This window comes from Syngnathus acus, chromosome 12 (assembly GCF_901709675.1).
Source record: "Syngnathus acus chromosome 12, fSynAcu1.2, whole genome shotgun sequence".
Lineage (NCBI taxonomy): Eukaryota > Metazoa > Chordata > Actinopteri > Syngnathiformes > Syngnathidae > Syngnathus > Syngnathus acus.
In genome coordinates this window covers 2,544,089-2,563,196 of record NC_051097.1, presented here as the reverse complement: position 1 = coordinate 2,563,196, position 19,108 = coordinate 2,544,089, and the positions used below count along the sequence as shown (strand labels likewise).

Below are 19,108 nucleotides of genomic sequence, written 5' to 3'. Positions count from 1 at the left end.
CACTAATGAATTGGAAACTATTTTGTCTCTGCAAGGCGAATATAAACAGCATTGGCTAAAATGTTTGTTTTGTAAACGTAGCCAAAAACGATGGCGGTAGTGAGTCGTATCCCCAGTATTTCCCCCCTCTGTGATCCACGAAGAAGAGCGACGACTTCGACATGGCGGAATCAGAGCAGCAGTCAGGTACAACTCAACTGGGATGTATGTTGTAGGGATCTATGAACTCTGTTTTGCTTCTCCTCATGCACCGTTAACATTTAGGAAGATTTGAACGTATACAGTATGTACTCATTGTACATCGACGTGTAACTGTTAAGTCACTGCATACATATTACAATCTCAAGTCTTGGGGACTCCACAAACAAACCTTTTATTTTCGTAATGCACGTGTAAAGAAGTAGAATTTTTGTCATTCACGCATACGTGGTTAGTTGATCATTTAGTTCGTCCAGTTAATAGATAATCTGTCACCTTTACTTAATAATAATTTAAATGGAGGAGTGTCTTTAAGATGTCATGCATGTACCTCGAGAAAATGATTAACACAGGAAGAACATGCAACTGCACAGAAAGCTTAGTGCTGAGTTGAAACCCAGAAGTAAAGTAAGGCTGACGTGCTTGCCACAATTAAAATGTGTCAGATCACCTTTCTACGTCACCACCATCGTAGATCCCTGTCCTGCTAAAGTTCATAAAATTAAAAAGCACAAATATTGAACAAGCACAGACATAGTGTTATTGGGGTAGCCTACAACTTTTACGTTTCTTCACATTTCAAAGTGATCTCATCTTTTTGTAGGAGCCATTTCTGAGGATAAAGCACTTGAGATTACAATGCCCTTCATGGTACCCAAGAAAGAAATTAGCATGGTGCCCGACATGGCCAAGTGGAAGCGGTCTAAGGTAAATGTCCTTTTGGTAGACAGCATTGCTGGTAAATCTACACATTAGATCCATAACAGTGGAGCATGGATTGATTAACCTGTTGTTTTAAAACAAATCACAGAAGCAAAGTGCAGGATCGCCACATTAATGAAATTCAATCAATCAGAACTTTTCCCGAACCAGATTGAGACCAAGATCTCTTATTTCAGGGTGATCTGGCCAAGAAGGTGGAGATCAATTAAATCCAGTACAATTATAAATAGAAAGCTGTCAATGGATTACCATCTACACCAGGGGTGCCCAATACGTCGATCGCGATCGACCCGTCGATCGCCAAGCCACTATTGGTCGATCGCGTGATATTAAAATGTTTTTATTTTTTTTCGCACTTGACGCGTGTACAAACAACGGCGCTAACAACACAACACTCGCTAGCTCGCGAGTTCCCTCCAATTGTCAGAACCCTGTTTTTTCTCAAAAGTAGCTCGCGAGCTGAAAAAGTTTGGGCACCCCTGATCTACACAGAATGGGGAGCGGTATATACTGACCAAATAAGCATCACAAAACAGCAGCAGTACAGTATAGCGCAACACCATGAGGCAAATTTAAAAGTCAGTGTGCAAGGAAAAGTGCTATTCGTCAGGTGTCAGGAGCAACTCGTATCAAGAAATCTATTATTCCGAAATTAGATGTATGGCAATAGTCACAGCTATCTCAACCGAAAACGGCAAGAACAATTAAGTGGGCAGTATTTTTAAACTGTTCGCAGCTGGGAGCATTTTGTTTCTGTTACATATCTGATCCGACATCAGAAGCTGGCACTCCGGCATCTGTCTCTTGCACACAGCACAGTGACCCCGGTGGAAAAAAAACTAAGATGGCCAGTTTGAATGATGGACTGTTGATGCCATCTTTTTTTCTTTAGAAATGCTGTTCTATCATGGTCAGTAATTGTAAACGTTTCCTTAACTGCAGATTTCCATCCTTATTACAGGCTTATGCTGACTACATGGGATTCATTCTGACTCTTAATGAAAGTGTGAAAGGAAAGAAGCTAACTTGTGCTTATAAAGTGTCTGAGGTATGTTGTCTTTTTTTAAAACCAGGGAAATTGTTTTGTGATGTATAAAAGCATTTTTCTTTTTTTGGGGCTTATGTAGTGTGTACATTAATGCTAACATCTATACTTAATGTTTAATGAAGAAGTGGTAGTTTTGTTTATTGGTGGTCTTCTGTCATTAACTATAGTCATTGTTTTTTTGTTTGACAGACGGTGGAGAAGTTACTAGATCTTTTGGACACTCTGGACCGATGGATAAATGAGACCCCTCCTGTTGACCAGCCATCCCGCTTTGGAAATAAAGCCTTCAGAACCTGGTTTACTCAATTAGACCAGGTTAGTCGGCATGCATACACCAAACACAGTCTATGTCGTACTAAATGTCTAAAATATTGATTTTTATGACAGGTCTGATGTGTGTGTGCAGAATTTCACGAGTTCAATACAATTAAACCTGAGATGTGGATGTGTGGGAATTTCATACATGCAATTACATGCAAATTAGTATGAATGTACAATGTTACACAGTCCATGATAGGCTCATGCAGTAAGTACTTTCAGTCGAAGTTTTGTAGAATTTGTATGCAGAGTCACTCATCCAATCCACAAATCTCAATATTGACCCACTCAGGTTTTAGTAGATGCTCAGTATCTTTTGGAGATACTTGCAAGTAATGGTGTTGTTGGCAGGATGCAGAAGCCTTGGTATCAGCATTGCTACCTGCTGACAAACAATCTGCAGCTCCAGAGATCGCCGTCTACCTGAAAGAGTCTGTGGGAAACTCCACCAGAATAGACTACGGAACAGGTATTTGTATGTTTTGTTTTTTTCATAGCTCCGCAAAAAGAAAAGGCTCTGATTTTCAAAGAGTATGGACTTAACTAAACCTATGGAAGTCACTACAATGGTTTACATGGTGTACAATGGTCATTGGGTCATACATTTCAGCATCGAAAGCTGCTCCAAATTCCAATTTCCGAACTGCCATCTTGTCCCTTATACTAACTTGATTCTACTTCATTTTAACAGATGTTTAAGGCAATTCTTCAATGTAAATCACTGCTGTATTCCATCTGTCATTTGCTCTTTTAGTCAAGACTGTTTGATCCCCTTTAATTTTATAGGGCCCTCCTGCAAATACTGAAAAACCACAATTGGCACCCCCAACCACTCTTGACAAAAGTTCATAATTGTCTAAAGATGCCACGAAATAGTGCCAATGTAGTACTCTCCGACTAGAAAAAGTTTTGGCATATCTGATTGAAGCATGTTTGATTCACTTTAACATAGTTCCTTGCCACCAAGATGCCATATGATGGCGCCAAAGCACCTTTTTGTTTATTAGCAATATTTGCAATGCCATCTTGTGGCACTTTATGGTGTTTCAGAAAGAGCACGAAAACTGAAAAGGCTACTTACAGGATGGTTGGTTGCTTTCTAGAAATATGAGTGAGTGAGGGAGTTCATGAGTAGCAATCATGAGCACACTATGTTTTCATTTTTTTTTTTTTTTTTTTCATTATTTCCTCAGGGAAAAAACTGTTTCAAAATCTGAATAAAACGAAACAAACGAAAAATCCACCGTGGTTGGTTAACGTTGTTGCTTTGTTCATCAAGGGGGTTTGATAGAAGCCCCTTTCCTGAATTTCATGTGAAACAGTTAGAAAACAAATTGATGAACGCAAATCTACTGTATACAAATGAAAGATTGACCAACTACATTGACCTTCACTGACTCTTACAATTTATAGAAAAATATATCATCACTGTATTATCATATTTAATTCCTCAAGAGTCTCATTTCCCATTTGGTTCACAAACTAAAACTGCACATTCCACATTTCTGGTCACATTTCACATCATGTTTTTCCTTTTCAGGTCATGAAGCTGCTTTTGCTGCATTCCTTTGCTGTCTCTGCAAAGTTGGAGCTCTTAAAGTAGATGATCAGCTGGCTATTGTTTTCAAAGTTTTTAATAAGTAAGTGGTTACTGTGGACTAGATGTTATTGGTTTGTTATAGAATGTTAGACAATAAACCATAAGCATAGCTTCAGACTTTTTCTTTAACCAGAATTAACAACTTACAAAAAGTAAGTGGTTACTGTGGACTAGGTGTTATTGGTCTGTTATTGAAGGTTAGACAATAAACCATAAGCATAGCTTCAGATTTTGTTTTCTTTAACCAGAATTAACAACTTTTCAGGGGGAAATACATTGCATTCCAGAGATTTGTGTTACTCCCAGTTCATCACTTACCCCTTGTCAATTCAATTTATGACCAATGTACCATGTGTTTCTTCTTAGGTATCTCTCAGTGATGCGGAAACTTCAGAGGACCTACAGAATGGAACCAGCAGGAAGCCAAGGTGTATGGGGCCTGGATGACTTCCAGTTTCTACCTTTCATATGGGGTAGCTCACAATTTGTTGGTAAGAAGATTTTCTAACTAACCTGTGGGGGGATCATATTTTTATTTTCCTGCTGCCAACAAGCAATAGTCGTTTGCGTCAACGTCTCTTTTTCTATCTTGCTCAGTTTCTGGTCAGGCAGCTTACTTTCGAACAGGTATGGGCAACTGACAGGCCGCATTTGCGCTGTGTGCCCCACGACGGGCCTAATTGGCAATCATTCAAATCACTGACATGGTGAGATCAAAATGCTGCAAAGGTATTCATGATAAGAACAGATTTGAGCAATTCCCACCCTTCTAATTTCAACTCAACAAATGCCTGTTTTTTTTTATGTCTCTAGGTGTTGAAAGTAATTTTAACGCCTTGATCGAAAACGATCACAAATAGCAAATAATTTGTTGGACACAAATAGAGGAGCGACTAACAATAAAACATCAGCTTGAAAAATAGTAATAAAATGAGAACTATCTTAATGTTGCAAACTGATCTTAAATAGAACAGAAATATATGACTTAGCAAGATTTCAGAAAACTAAATCTAGGCTGCTGCTCACTGCTCCCCTCTCCCCCAGGGGATGGATTAAAATCACACGGGGATGGGTTAAATGCAGAGGACAAATTTCACCACACCCAGGTGTGTGTGTGACGATCATTGGGACTTTAACTTAAGTTAACTTAACTTAAAACTAGTTGTGATTTTTATGTCACCTAGCCTATAGAATTATGATATCTCTTATTCTAAGGTGGGATTTCTCAAGACCTACGATAACTTCTAACTTAAAATTCCCTATTATTTTGAAGGGACTAAATGAAACAAGTAGAATGCTATAAAAAATGCCTTGCATACAGGAAATTGCTTGAAGAATAAGCATATTTTCCTTTGATTTTCATTATATTTTGTAAAAAGTAACACAAAAATGATGAGAATAATTTGCACCGGCAATCTAGAGACACACTAGGTTTAGCCTAGCTCCTTGCATTTCTTTTTATATTTTCCACTGTCCTAGATGCTCTACCTCTCATAGGTCAGCCTTGGTGGTACAACAGATATCTGTCATTGAAAGAACAGTTTTGAATGTGTTTTTTTTTTTTTTTTTTTTTTAAAGACAGTTGGTTAGTTCTGACAACTTTGCTTGATGTCTGTATACCCGTTGGGTTTAGTCTTAAGTTGCCAATGTATAACACAGTACTCAACCTAATGAGAAGAAATTAAGTACATTTGCTCAAATGTGGCTGTAATCGTAAATGTTGCCCATCCCTGCTCTAGAAAGAGCTCATTCGTCACAAACTGATTCCTTTTATGGATGGAGACTACGATGGGAACTTAAAATGAAGCAGATTTTTGCCCAGGTCTGTCTCTGAGCCCATCAGACAGTTCCTTTAGCCTTACGCGTTGTTGTTGTTGTTGTTGTTGTTGTTGTAATGTACTATGTAGATACTACAATAGTCCCGCTATTGTCAACTGTGAGGTATTCACAAATTTTGTAAAAGAAATTATATAAGACATGCAGTGTATCAAAAGTAATCAAGAACCAGAGATTATGTTAGTGTCACTGCATAGTATCTGTAAAATCTTATCGACTATATACTTATGAATACTTATGTCGATAAATAGTAAATACAGTACATTGTACATTTGTTTTGTTTAACACACTTGTCATCGTTGGCTCCTAATTATAGAGTCATAAGGTGAAATTATATTGAATAATGTTGCAACTTAACAAATGTGGGGGCTTACTTGAATTGTAGATCTCTCTCACTTGACCTCAGCAATGTTGAAGTGTGTTGAAATGTGACCATGAGAAGACAAATAGTGACACCTGATGGTGAATATCTAAATTTGCAGCATTGTCTCCCATAGATCACCCAACCCTAGAACCTCGGCACTTTGTTGACGAGAGAGTGGTAAATGAACAGCGGCAAGACTACATGTTTCTGGAGTGCATCAAGTTCATAAATGAGGTGGGAAAATCAAACTTCTTATATTTTCATAAACCTTCTTTATGATCTGTAAAATTTAGTATGCGCTAATGGTGCAATTTCAAATCTGATCTAGTATTTAAGGGGTAGTTTTACACCTCAATGTGGGAACTCAACTCATGACTTGGTTGAAGTTCAATTGTAGCTGGAGCTTTTTTTGTCAGTTGATTGATATTCAATACATTCTTATCTATTCAAGATCACTCTTAAACAATAAATATATATATATATATATATATATATATATATATATACACACACACACACACACACACACACGTGTTGTTATATTAAAGTGATATTGGACATAATTTCCAAAGAGCGGTCTTTCCCATCTTTGTCTTACCAGTAGTGGCTGAAAACTAATGTTTAAGGGGAAAAAACATGTTGCTTTTAAAAGATAAAAATTAAGTCTGCCCACAAACCCATTTTCTGTAAAAATCAAAACTCAACTGATAAAGCATATTGGTATGAAGATTGCAAATGCTTAGCACTCTGGTGACACTCGCTCCCTATGCACGCCCCCAACCTGCTTCTGAGAACCAATCGGCTTGGCCCAGCAAATGCGTCAATGAAAACCTAGCCATGGGCCAGTTTTTTCACAAGCTCAGTTGGTGAGTAAGAGCCACTGTCTTTCAAATGGAGATCGTAATAGCCAAAGGTTCCTATTAGTTATGGTTGTACGTCAACTGCATTGTTTTACTTGTATCTCATCACTGCTTCCCGCAATTGGCATATTTAACATTTTGCAATAACAATATAAATTAATAATCTGGATAATATAGATGTTTCAAAGACATTTTAGGACAATAACTAAATCGAAAAGTTAAGACAAGCAGAGAGGGATTTATTCAGGGAAAAGCAGATGGATTTTCTTGGTTATGTGCCAGGGCAGGAACTGGACGCTTTGTTTTTGTTTTTGGGAGGAAAAGGAGGGGAGGGAAGTAGAGGGGAGGGGTGTTGGTAGAGCATGCTACATCCTTTTCCTCCTTCCCACTCAGACACACTGCCTCCTTCCCTCGTTCTTCTCCTTCCCGTTTGACCTGTTCTGCCCTCCTCACAGTTTAGAAAGGGTGCTGCTGGTGTGTCGAAGTGGCCTCCATGTTACTCTGTGTAATTACCACCTCTGAGGTTTATCCATACATCACAGACAGACTTTTAGAAAACATTTTGGAATTTCTTTAGTTGTTGACACAATTGGAGCTGCCGTGCTGTTAATAGCAGTGGTAGCTTTGAGGAACAAACAATAAATATATAATTTCAGCCTCAGGGACATGTGACTTGTGTGTGTGGGGGGGGGGGTGTCGATAACAAAAAAGACTGTTTTTGTTATATGTTAAAACTGTATGACCATTATGGAAATTCTTTGTTTTTAAATCGCCCCTCCCCCCCTTTGGCCCAATTTCTTCTGTAATTTTTTAAAATTATTATTTTAAAACATTTAACACTGCATCAAGAATAACCCGTCACACTTTTGTGACAGATGGAGGCTACATTCAAACCTGGTGAGCAGCTTGAAAACTTCAAATTCCATTTCATACTAAAATATATGTCTGCATTTTACTGCATGGGTAATATGCATTCATACATTCACTGTACTGCTTATCCTCACTAGGGTCATCAGTGTCCACCTTGCTGCTGCCTGGATATTTTGTAAAAATGTTTTTTGTTAAAATATCTTTTTAATGTAAAAATGTATTTTTTAATGCAGTTTTTTTAGTTCTAAAATCAGTTGAGAAATTTTATATAATTCATGCAAACAACAAATTATTCCCTCTTTGATGGTCTAAGAAAATTATGTAGTAAATATTTTTAAACACCTCATGTTTCATTTGGTGTTATTTTCTAAACCCAAAATGTCTTGGCATGGACAAGTTGGTGGATCTATGTTGTGTTTCTCACGCTTGCGCTACTATCATTGCCAATGTGCAGAACACATTTCTGTAAACTGAAAATAAGGCGGAAAGCTGGTGCATTGGCGGAATTTCTGCCTCCACATCCTTGATTATCCAGTCACAAATCTAATAGCTGTTGTGTTTGTGAATGATGTGTTGAAAGATGTCTGAAAATTGTCCCCCCCCCCCCCAAAAAAAACACGATTACAGTGTATATTATTTATTGAAATGTGGACAAAGATTGTGTAATATCAGTACATTTACGTCAAAGTAGCCATCTATGCGTGATGTCACGAGGTGAAGGTTCCATTAAGGAACAATACGTTCACTGATGCCAGAAGCAGCCACGTTTTATGAATAAATACGGAAGAACGTCCCATGTTGACCCACTGGACTTTAGCCAAACAAGTAAACAAAGCGCTTAACTGGCAGCTATAAAAGTAAAAATTATAAAAATGATCAAAAGAAATTCACAACACACAAATGACAATGTGACATTACACTATTTATTTGTTAATTTATTTATTGGAATTTTTCTGGATCAGTATGCCAAAATCAAATAAAGAACTAAAGAAACCGAAATCGAGAGGAAAAAAAAATACACTTGAATCTGAAGTTCCCCATGTTATTATGAACAATACTTTTTTTTTGGAGGAGCTGCCTGTAATCCCCCCCCCTTTTCCCTTTATCAAACTTGAGCCATAATGGTTGTTTTTTTTAGGTTAGGTCTTATTTCTTGTTTTCACGTATTTCTATATTGCCTCATTTGTTTTTAAGATGCACACTGGTTGCATTTCTATCCATTTGAATGGAAAAACCATTTCAATTTCTAAACTTATCAGGTTACAAATGGGCTCATGGAACCACTCAAGTTTGTACCTTGAGGTTCAACTTTAATAGTGAATCTCACTACACTTTAATGATTTCACCTGAATGTACAGTATTAAAATGAACTTAAATCGAACGGAATGCAAAGTGTTAAATCTGACTATATATGTGGGAAAGGCATACATGTTACATTGTCTTGCCAGCATACAAACTCCATATGGCTAGCGAACTATATTCTTGGTTTCCGCACATGTGGGTGCTTCAACAGAACGCAAATTCCGTTTTTAATTCACACACAAGGCTATGTGTGTGCGTGCATGCATCAGCCTAAACATGAGTCACTTCCTTCCCCACATGCTGCTGTGAATCACTCCTTCCTCCAGGGAATATGGGCTGTCTCCACCCACCTTTCCTCCCTCTTCCATGCCCCTCCCCCCTTGTGTTCGCATGCAAGGCCATGGAAAGTCTCGGTGGGGGTGGAATGGAAAAAGGAGGGGGTTGTTAGATTGATGCCCCAGGGTCTGGGTTTGGGTTCTTTTGCGCTTGGGGAAATATATTTGGAAAACTGCATATAACTTCATTCATAAATTCATTTTTTTCTACGTATTGAGATTTCCGTTTCACTGAAATGACCTTTACCTTTTGTTTTCTGTCTTTTACTTGGTTAAATGCTCCTGGAAACCAGCCTCAGCATATTTTAAAAACTTGCAATTAAGTGGGACAATTAACAGGTTCATACAACGTGTGTATGATGTAGTAGCTGAGGACTTTAAACTGAATTGCTTACATGTAAACAGCTAGTCTGTACTTGTCCATGATGGAAAGTCGAGTTCCTTTTTTGGTAGTTGCAGCTGAGCCTGCAATTCTGCTTGCAAGAGTGTCTGTGCAAAGACATAAAAGTGTACTACTTGTACTTTGTGTGACAATTGTGAAACAAAAATAATTAATTACACATTGTGTTGCTCCTGCTAATGTACATTGTGATTCATTTCAGACAGTCAGAGCTGAGGAGAGTAAAAAGACCCAAATTTAAATTTCAAGTCATACACTATAAAAAGTACATAGATACAGTATACATATGCTCCACTGTAGCTGTGGTGTTCTTTTGTTGATGAGATGTTTTGTGTTTGCACCAAACATAACTTTTTGAATATGGCCAAAGTTTATTCTTGGTTTAATCAAAACATAACACACTGTCTTACACTTGTGTTGGACGATTTTAAGTATTTTTTCTTTTTCTTTCTGTCTTTCTAAAAATGAGGCTTCCATTTTGCCACCCCATCCAAAAGCCCAATCATATAAGATGGTAGATTGCTGTCGCATGTACGGACTAAACCGGCAGTACTTGCCAGAAATTCCTGCAGCTCCTTTAATATTGCTGTCAGACTCTTAACAGCTTTCCTGACCTGTTGTCTTTAATCTTTTCATTAATTTTGAAGAGATGTCCAGTTTTTGTTAGTGTCACTGTTATGCCACTTTTTTCCCCACTTTATGACTGTCTTCACTGTGTTTTATGGTTTATTGTCTTGGTAACTATTTTGTACCCTTCTACTGACTGGTACCTTTGAACAATAAGATGCCTCTGATTATGTGGAAGCTCTCTGCGTTGCTTGGCTTGTGCTCGGTGATGAGTATAATTATTATTTGTTCATTCTAAACACAGTCGCGTTTCCAAGAGGGTGTGTGCACTTCTGCAACTACATTATCTCAGTTGTTTAATTTATTTCCTCTTTTAAAATTATTATGATTATTTATTATTCACTTCTGTTAACCAGGTTTGAGGTCACATTCAATGGCAGATGTTCAATGCTTATCGATGTAAAAACTACATAACATACACCCCACTCATGAGGGATGCTGATGCAGATGCACCAGGCCTCTTTTCTTTGTCCCTGTCTGTCTGTGCTCACTTTTCCACTCATACATATTGCCCTGAAAGTGGCCCAAACAATTTCCAGTTTGAAATGACCTAGTCGACCTAGACCTGTGCGTGCGTGCGTGCGTGCGTGCGTGCGTGCGTGCGTGCGTGCGTGCGTGCGTGCGTGCGTGCGTGCGTGCGTGCTCAACACCAACATTCTGGATTCTGAAGGCCTTAGCTATGTAATTTTTGCATGGCAACACACTTAAACTGTAATCTAATTGGACAAAAAAAAAAGGATTAACCCACAAATGACTGGACGCTGCGCAGCCAGGCCGCATTCTGTCAATTGAAAACAAAAATCTTTGGAAATAAATTTCATTTCATGAAAGTTGTAAACGTAGGGCTGTACTTTTGACAGTGTTTGAACCAGCAGAGGTTTTGAAGTTCCTGACTGCATGCCACTGTTCTCATTAATGGTGGAAAAACCTTTAAAGTGTATCTTAGTGTTATTTTATGTCACTAAAATCTTGTAGCTATATGAACAGAGTTGTTTGGAGGGTTTTGTTCCCCACTAAATGTGGTTTGCATTATTACTTGAAGGGGAACTGACAGTTTAGTGGTGCACATTGTTGCCTGGAATGAGGCCAGTGCTGGGTCGTATCCCGGCAACTTTCTTCAACACAGTCGCACCACCTCGATATCTGTTCCATGCTGGATTAATGTTGCTTCAGGAAAGGCATCTTGTGTGTTTGACGAACCCTATGAGAATCCCCAAGACAACCACCACTACTTGAAATGTTTCGTTTCAACTGTATTACCCGTAGTTCAGTATAGCAATGCCGCACCTGCAATGCTTTATGTCTTGTCTTCCATCTTTTATTGAATTTTTGTAGATGAAGACGGGTCCCTTTGCTGAGCACTCCAACCAGCTGTGGAACATCAGTGCTGTTCCTTCCTGGTCAAAAGTTAACCAGGGTCTAATTAGAATGTACAAAGCTGAGGTGAGTTAAAGAATTATCCTTTCCGCTTCTCCTTTGTTTTATAGAATTTAAAGATAATTGCCTTTGTATTGAATATATCCACCATTCTTCATTGAAGTGAATTGAAAGGTTTGGCAAAGAATTTACCGATCCAAGTCACACCATTGAGAACAGAATAGAACTTTGCTACTTGGTGGAAACATGGCCTAAGGCTGACCCATCCTTTTTTTTTCTGGTACTTTCCAGTGAGTTGGCAGGGTGCAGCACTGATAGTTAGGCACATTTCAGGCTTTTCATTACTGCACATGGACAATTCTCATTCCCATATGTACATGTATTGAGAGAACACCAAAACATGTTATTAGAAAATACTCTTGATTACATGTATGATGTCACACTCGCATTTGTTATGTTTTCGAACATACCGTAGTGAACTGAAATGGTGTGATCATATTTCTTACTGGAATATTTCCTTGGGATTACCTCAAAGAAAGCAAAGCCTCTGAACGGGTAGTTGTGCTAACTTCCGGGTCACTTTACTTTGAATGTCAGATTTTTCAAACCAGAGTGCGCTCACTCACATCACTGTTAACTTAGACTTGCTGTTCTGGTAGCTGTCTACTCCCTGTTCCACTCTGCTCCCTGCTCCTGTCTGCTTCCCCCTCCCTCTTGGTTTCAGCCACAGTATAAATGCCTTGCTCTCTTAAAGGAGCCACCCTTCTACTGCAGCACTTTTAGCCACATGGACATACTGCAGAATAAGATGTTTGTAGTTGGTAAGAGACACACATAAAATGTAATTCCATTGAAGGGTGTATGTTTGTTCAGTTTACAGGCTTTCTATTGCCATAACATTCAGCCAACACTGTCCCAGGTTCTTGCATTAGGGTTTGCCATTGAGGATTGAGCTAGACAAGGTCTATTGGTTGGTCGACATTGTAGCACTCCTCATTGGGTCTTTTCTTCTCTGTTTAATTCATCGGCATGCTCCCGTCTTATTAACTTGATAATTAATGGAGTTAACTCCATGCACGTGAAATTACACCCAGTGCTGGAAACCTAAATTTGATCTGAATCTACAAATCTCTGCCACAATCCCACAAAATGAACTGAGCTGGACACATGGGCGGAAACTTGACTATGTATGTGCAACTCTGGCCATATATGTCGCCTTTTTCACAATTTTCCCTCCCTGGTTCTCTGTCCAGTGTGAAAGCCCTGAGAAGGTTTGAGAGGGTTGAAGTTGACCCATCATTTTGCCAGCTTCTGACGTAGCAACAGGCGGAATACTGACTGGCATGAGAGAATTGTGAAGTTTAACACCCAAGCAAGATTCAATGCCATTGTGTCACTTTGCCACGCATCTAATTATTTTAATGGGGTAAACCGCAACTGCTATGTGAATAGGCCTTTGATGCGCTAATTAACCGGGAATGCAGGTAACAGGTACTGTTAAATGAGATTGAGATTACCAATAAGTGATTTGATGTCAGATTTTTTTTGTGTGGTATAGCTCAAATGTTTTACCTCTTTTTAGTCAGTAAATCACGAATAGGTTGATATTGCATTGTCATGGGTTGTTTCATTCAAAGTATTTGTTAATCTTATTTCTTGTTGAAAAATTGAATTCAGGTGTCTGTAAATTTCATTAAGTCTCACTAGGGAATCACTATTTTCTTGTGACTAAAAAAAAAAGACATTAGAGAAACTCAAGACCTTAACCATCTGCAGGCAAGAGAAGAGGAAGGAAAGGGTTAAGAGAGGAACGGCGAGAATGGAATTGTGTGCATGTGTGCGTGTGTGTGGGCGGTAGGGGGTGGGGTATGAGGGGGGGGGGGCTAAGCCTTCTCCCGCTTGCATGCCCACATCCTGTGTTTTCCAGAGCAGCCTGCGAGTCTTCCCAAAGAGCTGAGGGGCCAAGCTGTCTGCCTCCCCCTCCCCCCTCTCCTTCTCCACTGCCTTTCCCTTCATTAAATCCACCCCTCCTTCTCTCCCGACCTTCCTCCAAGCCTGGAGCAACCATCAGCAGACTCGCATTCCTCACTCCCTTTTGCTGGCCCCACAGAAGGTTTTGGGCAGAGTTCTACTCGGGCTGGGGAAAGCAGGATCCAGCACTTAACTGTCTGGAAGGGGCTAATGTTTCCAAAGGCATAAAATAACAAACTCATTTGGATGGAGATAGTTTCAAGGTTTGGATTAATTTGTGAGATATGATCGCTCCATCTCAAATGCTCAGTTGACGAGCTTTCTGATATTGCAAGTGAATCCAGTTTAAACAAAACAAAAAAACCTTTCCAGAGTCCAACCATTATAACTGTAAAATGTTCATGTTGTCAAAAAGTATTTTAATGGTATCTTTTAGCGTTCCAAACCGATCATACAATTTTTAGATGTTCGGTGTTATTATAATGTTGAGGTCCAAAGGTACTGCAAATGGAATTACAATAGTTTTATCTTACACAGTGAAACGATTCAGTTTGTGTGATGGAGTAAAACAACAGGGCAGAAAGCACGTTTCTGGAGTTCCACAAGAACGCTTGCCATTTATTCAAACTTCTAAAAACCAGTTGTACAACTAATTTGTTCATACATGAACCAAAAAAGAAAGACCTCAAATCACCTATAGAATTCTGGGGTGAGGTAATTGACAAAATGAAAGAGACGATATCTCAAATACATCTCTTTTTTTTACCAGACAGGCTGACGTGGCTTTGTTGGTTGAGGTGGAGTTAACCGTGTTTACTCAAGCGATCTTGCACCATCAAATTGAATCATTGACCAGTTAAGTGCTTTTTTTTAACCGCTGCGCTAACTAGAATTTTTTTTTTGTAGATTTTAGTTTAATAATAATAGAACTTTTTAATTTAATCTTGCACCACTGATATGCTATAAACATATTGAGCTTTCTTGGTTTCAACTACTGCTACTAGACTTGGAAAGGGTATTGGGATTCCTTTATTCAAATGAAAAAAAAAGCACTTGAGTCAATTTGAAAATGATCAGGGTTTTATTTATTTTTTTTTACAATTCCATTTTTTACAATTTGGCATTGGCTTAGTGCAAGCAAATACTCAAGGTTATGTCATTTGGACTTGGGAGCAAACAATGAGATTGGGACATCCCTTGTAACGTTGCATGAAGAGATACAAACTTTTCTTCTGCAAAAACAATGTCTTGCCAGTAGTTGGCAATATCACTTAGTAAGGAAACACCAATTGCATGTTCTCCAGGGGCTTATCCAAAAGTAAGTTAAATGTCTCAGCTGGCCACAGTAATGGTGCCATAAATAAACACTGGTTAACGTTTGCTTTTTCTTTAATTCAGAGTAAATACTTGTACATCCAAAATAAAGTGGAGATTTTAGAAGATGTTCTTTTTTTCATGCTTTTAAGAGGCAGTGGATAGTGTAATTGTTAAAAAGTCCAAATTTATCAAGTTGAGACAGGACTTTCAATGTACAGTGCCGGTTACGTTTGGAATGCTAGATGAGTCATATTGCCCACAAAGTGTTGAAGTACTCACCAGGATCTCACCATGAGTTTGTACATTCAATAGCTCATGCAGCGTCCAACCACCACAACCCGTTCTGCAGCTTGCCCAAAGCCCCACCCTGCCTCCACAGCAGACCATGTCCCCTTACACAAAGACCTTGTGAAATGAACTATTTCCAACATGTTCAAAATGAGGTTCGAAACTCCTTTCGGGTCAAGGTCAACTCAATGGGTTCATTTGTAGTTGCCGTTTTCACTGTAGTTGGTGATGATAATTTTCTCAGAAGAGCTGGAACCTTAAGTTGGTCTATTTAGTGGATCGTATAGACCCTTTCACCATGACAATCACACGTTTGACACCTACTTCCAAGTCTGACTTCTGATTTTGGCACCACTGGTAAACAAGCCTTGTGTCATACGACCAAGGCAGAGCATTGTGAAGACGGATAAATAGTTGAATAATTATTTTAACCTTCTCAAATACTGTAGCGTAGCTTGACTGATTAAAGCAAGGGTGTCAAACTCATTTTTGTCACGGGCCGCATCATAGTCATAGTTGACTTTGGAGGGCCATTACGACCGTCAACAAACTGATGAATAACTAAGCTTGAAACCGGAGACTAGTAAAGACTGTTCAAATATTTTTAAAAGATCAATGGTAACAAAAATTGTTAGCAATATCTGTATTTTTTAAAAGTGAAGAGAATTTGTAACTTTAATATTGACAGATGAAGTTGATGCACAATTTGTCTTCGGAGACCACATGAAAAGATTCGGCGGGCCGTATCTAGCCCCCGGGCCTTGACTTTGACACCTATGGATTAAAGTGGCTGTCAAAAAAAAAATTTCAACAGGTAACCTGATTCAAAAACAAACATTAAGGAAGTTCATACAGGCTGGCGAATTACTAGTAATTTCTGTTGCTCTGTTTGATGGCACGGGCATGCTTTTTTGATGGTGAATTGGCATATGCTAGCTAGTATTAGCACTGCCTAAACTAAAGCTGATCTTAGTTAGCTGACCAACTCAATGTTTTACTGAATAGCTCAAACAACTGTCACCCAATTTCATACATAGTACCTTCAAACCCGAAGATGGAGGTTTGGATTTCTAGTCTGTTTCTGTCGAGGTGGTTACTCGGCCTAAAGTACTCAAACCTTTTAGGGGATATCTGGCAGTGAAATCAAACCAAACTCCACAAGTTTTTGTCATTGATTTCAGTTTAGGTCGGTGGTAGTCACTCAGTCGGTCACCTGGAAGTACCCCAAACAAACTTTTTTACCTATCAGGGATCACTGCGGTGACTGTTTATATGCAATCAATATTCAAGTTAAGGTCAGAATTCGGGTTTCTGAAACAATCAGAATAGCCCGTTTACATGCCTCAATGGACAAAGATACTCGCACATTTAAATATCCCGTTTGAACACGCGACACCCATCAATGTCATGGCGCAAATAGATAACAACCGCTTGTTACTTTCTACTATCAACAAAGAACATTATACTCATGTAGCTCACCAAAAGAATAAAACAGTCTGTTTTCCCCTCGCTCCAAAAGTGTGCTTTTCTGTTGCATCTCCGAACTCCGCCATGATCGTTTCCATCTGCTTGTGTGAGTTGCGTGCCAGATGAATGGACTTACATGTACATGCTGTCTATATACACACAGTGCCTCATTTTACTTATTGAGACAGAATATAATGTCAAAACGTCATGGAGAAATCACTGTATTCAAGTATTCAAGGGCTCGGGATGACGCGCATACAAGTATTTCTTGTACTACAAATACCAAGATTCCTTGCGGATAGAGCAGGAACATGCAGTTGTTAGGAGGTAAATCGATCGCGTTTACAAGCCGAGATATTCCGGTTAGAAAACAGGTACCCAGGGTCCTTAGTCTTAATTTAAAAAAAAAAACATTTTAAGAGCATGTTTGGGTTTCTGCGCTCGTTTACTTTAAAAAACGAATACTGCCAATGTTCTGGTTTTAAAAGGGTTATTGACTGCATGTAAAAGTAGTCAGTGACTCACATGATTTGATTGTCAGTTTTTTTTTTGAAAAAGTAGTCAGTGGCTCATTCACATGATTTGATTGTCACAGTTTTTACATCCGATCCTCTTCCTGACGCAGCCCAGTCTTTTTTTTTTATACGGGCGAGGAATAAAAGGGTTATTGTTTAAAATGAAAGCTGAACCAATAGAGTAATTCCAACCTACACTAATAATAGAATATAAAATAAAATTACAGGATGAAAGATGTAGAGGAAACACTATAAAGTTACTATAAAATGTACTTATTTTACTTTTCCTCCGCAGTTTTTTTTTCCTGTTAACATTTGTCTATTTGTAACCATTTTCAGTGTTTGGAGAAATTTCCTGTGATCCAGCACTTCAAATTTGGAAGCTTGCTGTCGATCCAGCCATTAAAGCCTTGACACTCATGAATGAATCCAAGGAACATGATGGAACGGCCACAATCCCAGCACATCAGATCGATCATTTTCCCTTTGTCGAACATCCTACCGTGGATCTGCAGCACTCCACTTACGGACACGAGCACCATTTTCCCAAATGTGGTCGGACCTTGCATTGAAATGCATCAGCACCTTACTGCACTTCGTTCTGAAATTACAATGATCCATATAATCCATACTTGTTCATTCCCGTCATGTTCCAGGCTTACCAAATTGGAAGAAAAAGGGTGTGAGGTCCTTCACTGGTGCACTCCCAACTACATCCAGATGTTTGAATCAATGGCAATGGATTGTGCTTGCATACATGTAAGACTTGCCAGTTTTGGGCCTGAGCACTCAGATTTTGTATTAGCTGTGTATAGGGTCTAAATTGTCCATCTGTTGTGTATTTGTTATTTTCTGATCATGTTTGTATTGTTACTGTATTTATATCCTGGATAAACTTTGGATCAGACTCTGCTATAGAGGGGAGGGAATGAAATGTTTTGTTGTTGCTTTTAAATGAATGCTTGAGTTGCCTTCAGATTTGCATTCTTTAGAGCAGGTGATGACAGAAATTGCCAGAGTTTAGGTATTCTCATTGTATTGCTTTCAAAGCCAAATGCTTGCGTGTGTGTATGTTTTTTGTATGGATTGTCCCATCATCTTAACATCTTAGGTGCGCAATAAGTAGTCATGAATAAGGAGGCATGATAATGATTGGTTCCTCAGTTTATTTTAATGGTAGATGAAAATGTAGCACATCAAACCTGGACTGAAGAAACAGCTCTATCTCTGATCTGTAACTAATAATGTCCTCATCTCACCTTACAAGCAGATATCTATATTTTTTTGTTCAGATAACTTAGGCCTGATTGTTGCCCATATACTGATTTAATAAACTTGCGTGTCTGCACCTCATGTCATTTGCCTAATGAGATATGTAAGCCTACATGCATATATATATATATGTATGTGCAGCCAATTTTTTTAAATGAACGAATACAATGTTAATTTTGTTATTAGATAGATCTAACTATATGCTCTAATGGGCATTTGTCTTTAATGTCTGCTTGTTATGGGAAACCATTGCCGAATCAACAAAGTGTAATTTGGCCAGTGTAATTAATCATTTGTCTTTAAAGTATGTGACACCCATTACAAACTACTCCAAATCTACAATTCCAGTGCAAACGTTTTTTCCCTCATACAATGAGCCCTCTCAAGCATGGAGATGGAAATCCCCACTCAGAGGATGTT

The 19,108-nt window shown here is 38.7% G+C and overlaps 1 protein-coding gene across 2 annotated transcripts; it reads left to right on the top strand.

Moving 5' to 3' along the window:
• The first annotated feature begins 80 nt into the window (after positions 1 to 80).
• On the top strand, positions 81 to 18,767 carry ptpa (protein phosphatase 2 phosphatase activator). 2 transcript variants are annotated; one of them, XM_037266505.1, is made up of 10 exons: positions 82 to 186; positions 803 to 906; positions 1,883 to 1,969; positions 2,159 to 2,284; positions 2,639 to 2,756; positions 3,828 to 3,927; positions 4,254 to 4,378; positions 6,221 to 6,321; positions 11,817 to 11,924; positions 17,756 to 18,767. In XM_037266505.1, exons 1-10 carry the CDS (start codon positions 162 to 164, stop codon positions 17,828 to 17,830), a joined length of 969 nt encoding a protein of 322 aa, XP_037122400.1. In that variant the 5' UTR covers positions 82 to 161; the 3' UTR covers positions 17,831 to 18,767. The 2 variants fall into 2 exon arrangements, with proteins under 2 accessions (XP_037122401.1, XP_037122400.1); XM_037266506.1 differs by lacking the exons at positions 11,817 to 11,924; positions 17,756 to 18,767 and adding an exon at positions 7,823 to 8,422 and having other exon boundaries at positions 81 to 186.
• The last annotated feature ends 341 nt before the right edge of the window (positions 18,768 to 19,108 follow it).

Excerpts from the sequence above, each read along its gene's own strand:
- ptpa (XM_037266505.1), top strand. The coding sequence starts at position 162 with ATGGCGGAATCAGAGCAGCAGTCAG. Across the intron at positions 1,970-2,158 it reads GTGCTTATAAAGTGTCTGAG|ACGGTGGAGAAGTTACTAGA; the intron begins GTATGTTGTCTT and ends TTTGTTTGACAG. Across the intron at positions 6,322-11,816 it reads GCATCAAGTTCATAAATGAG|ATGAAGACGGGTCCCTTTGC; the intron begins GTGGGAAAATCA and ends GAATTTTTGTAG.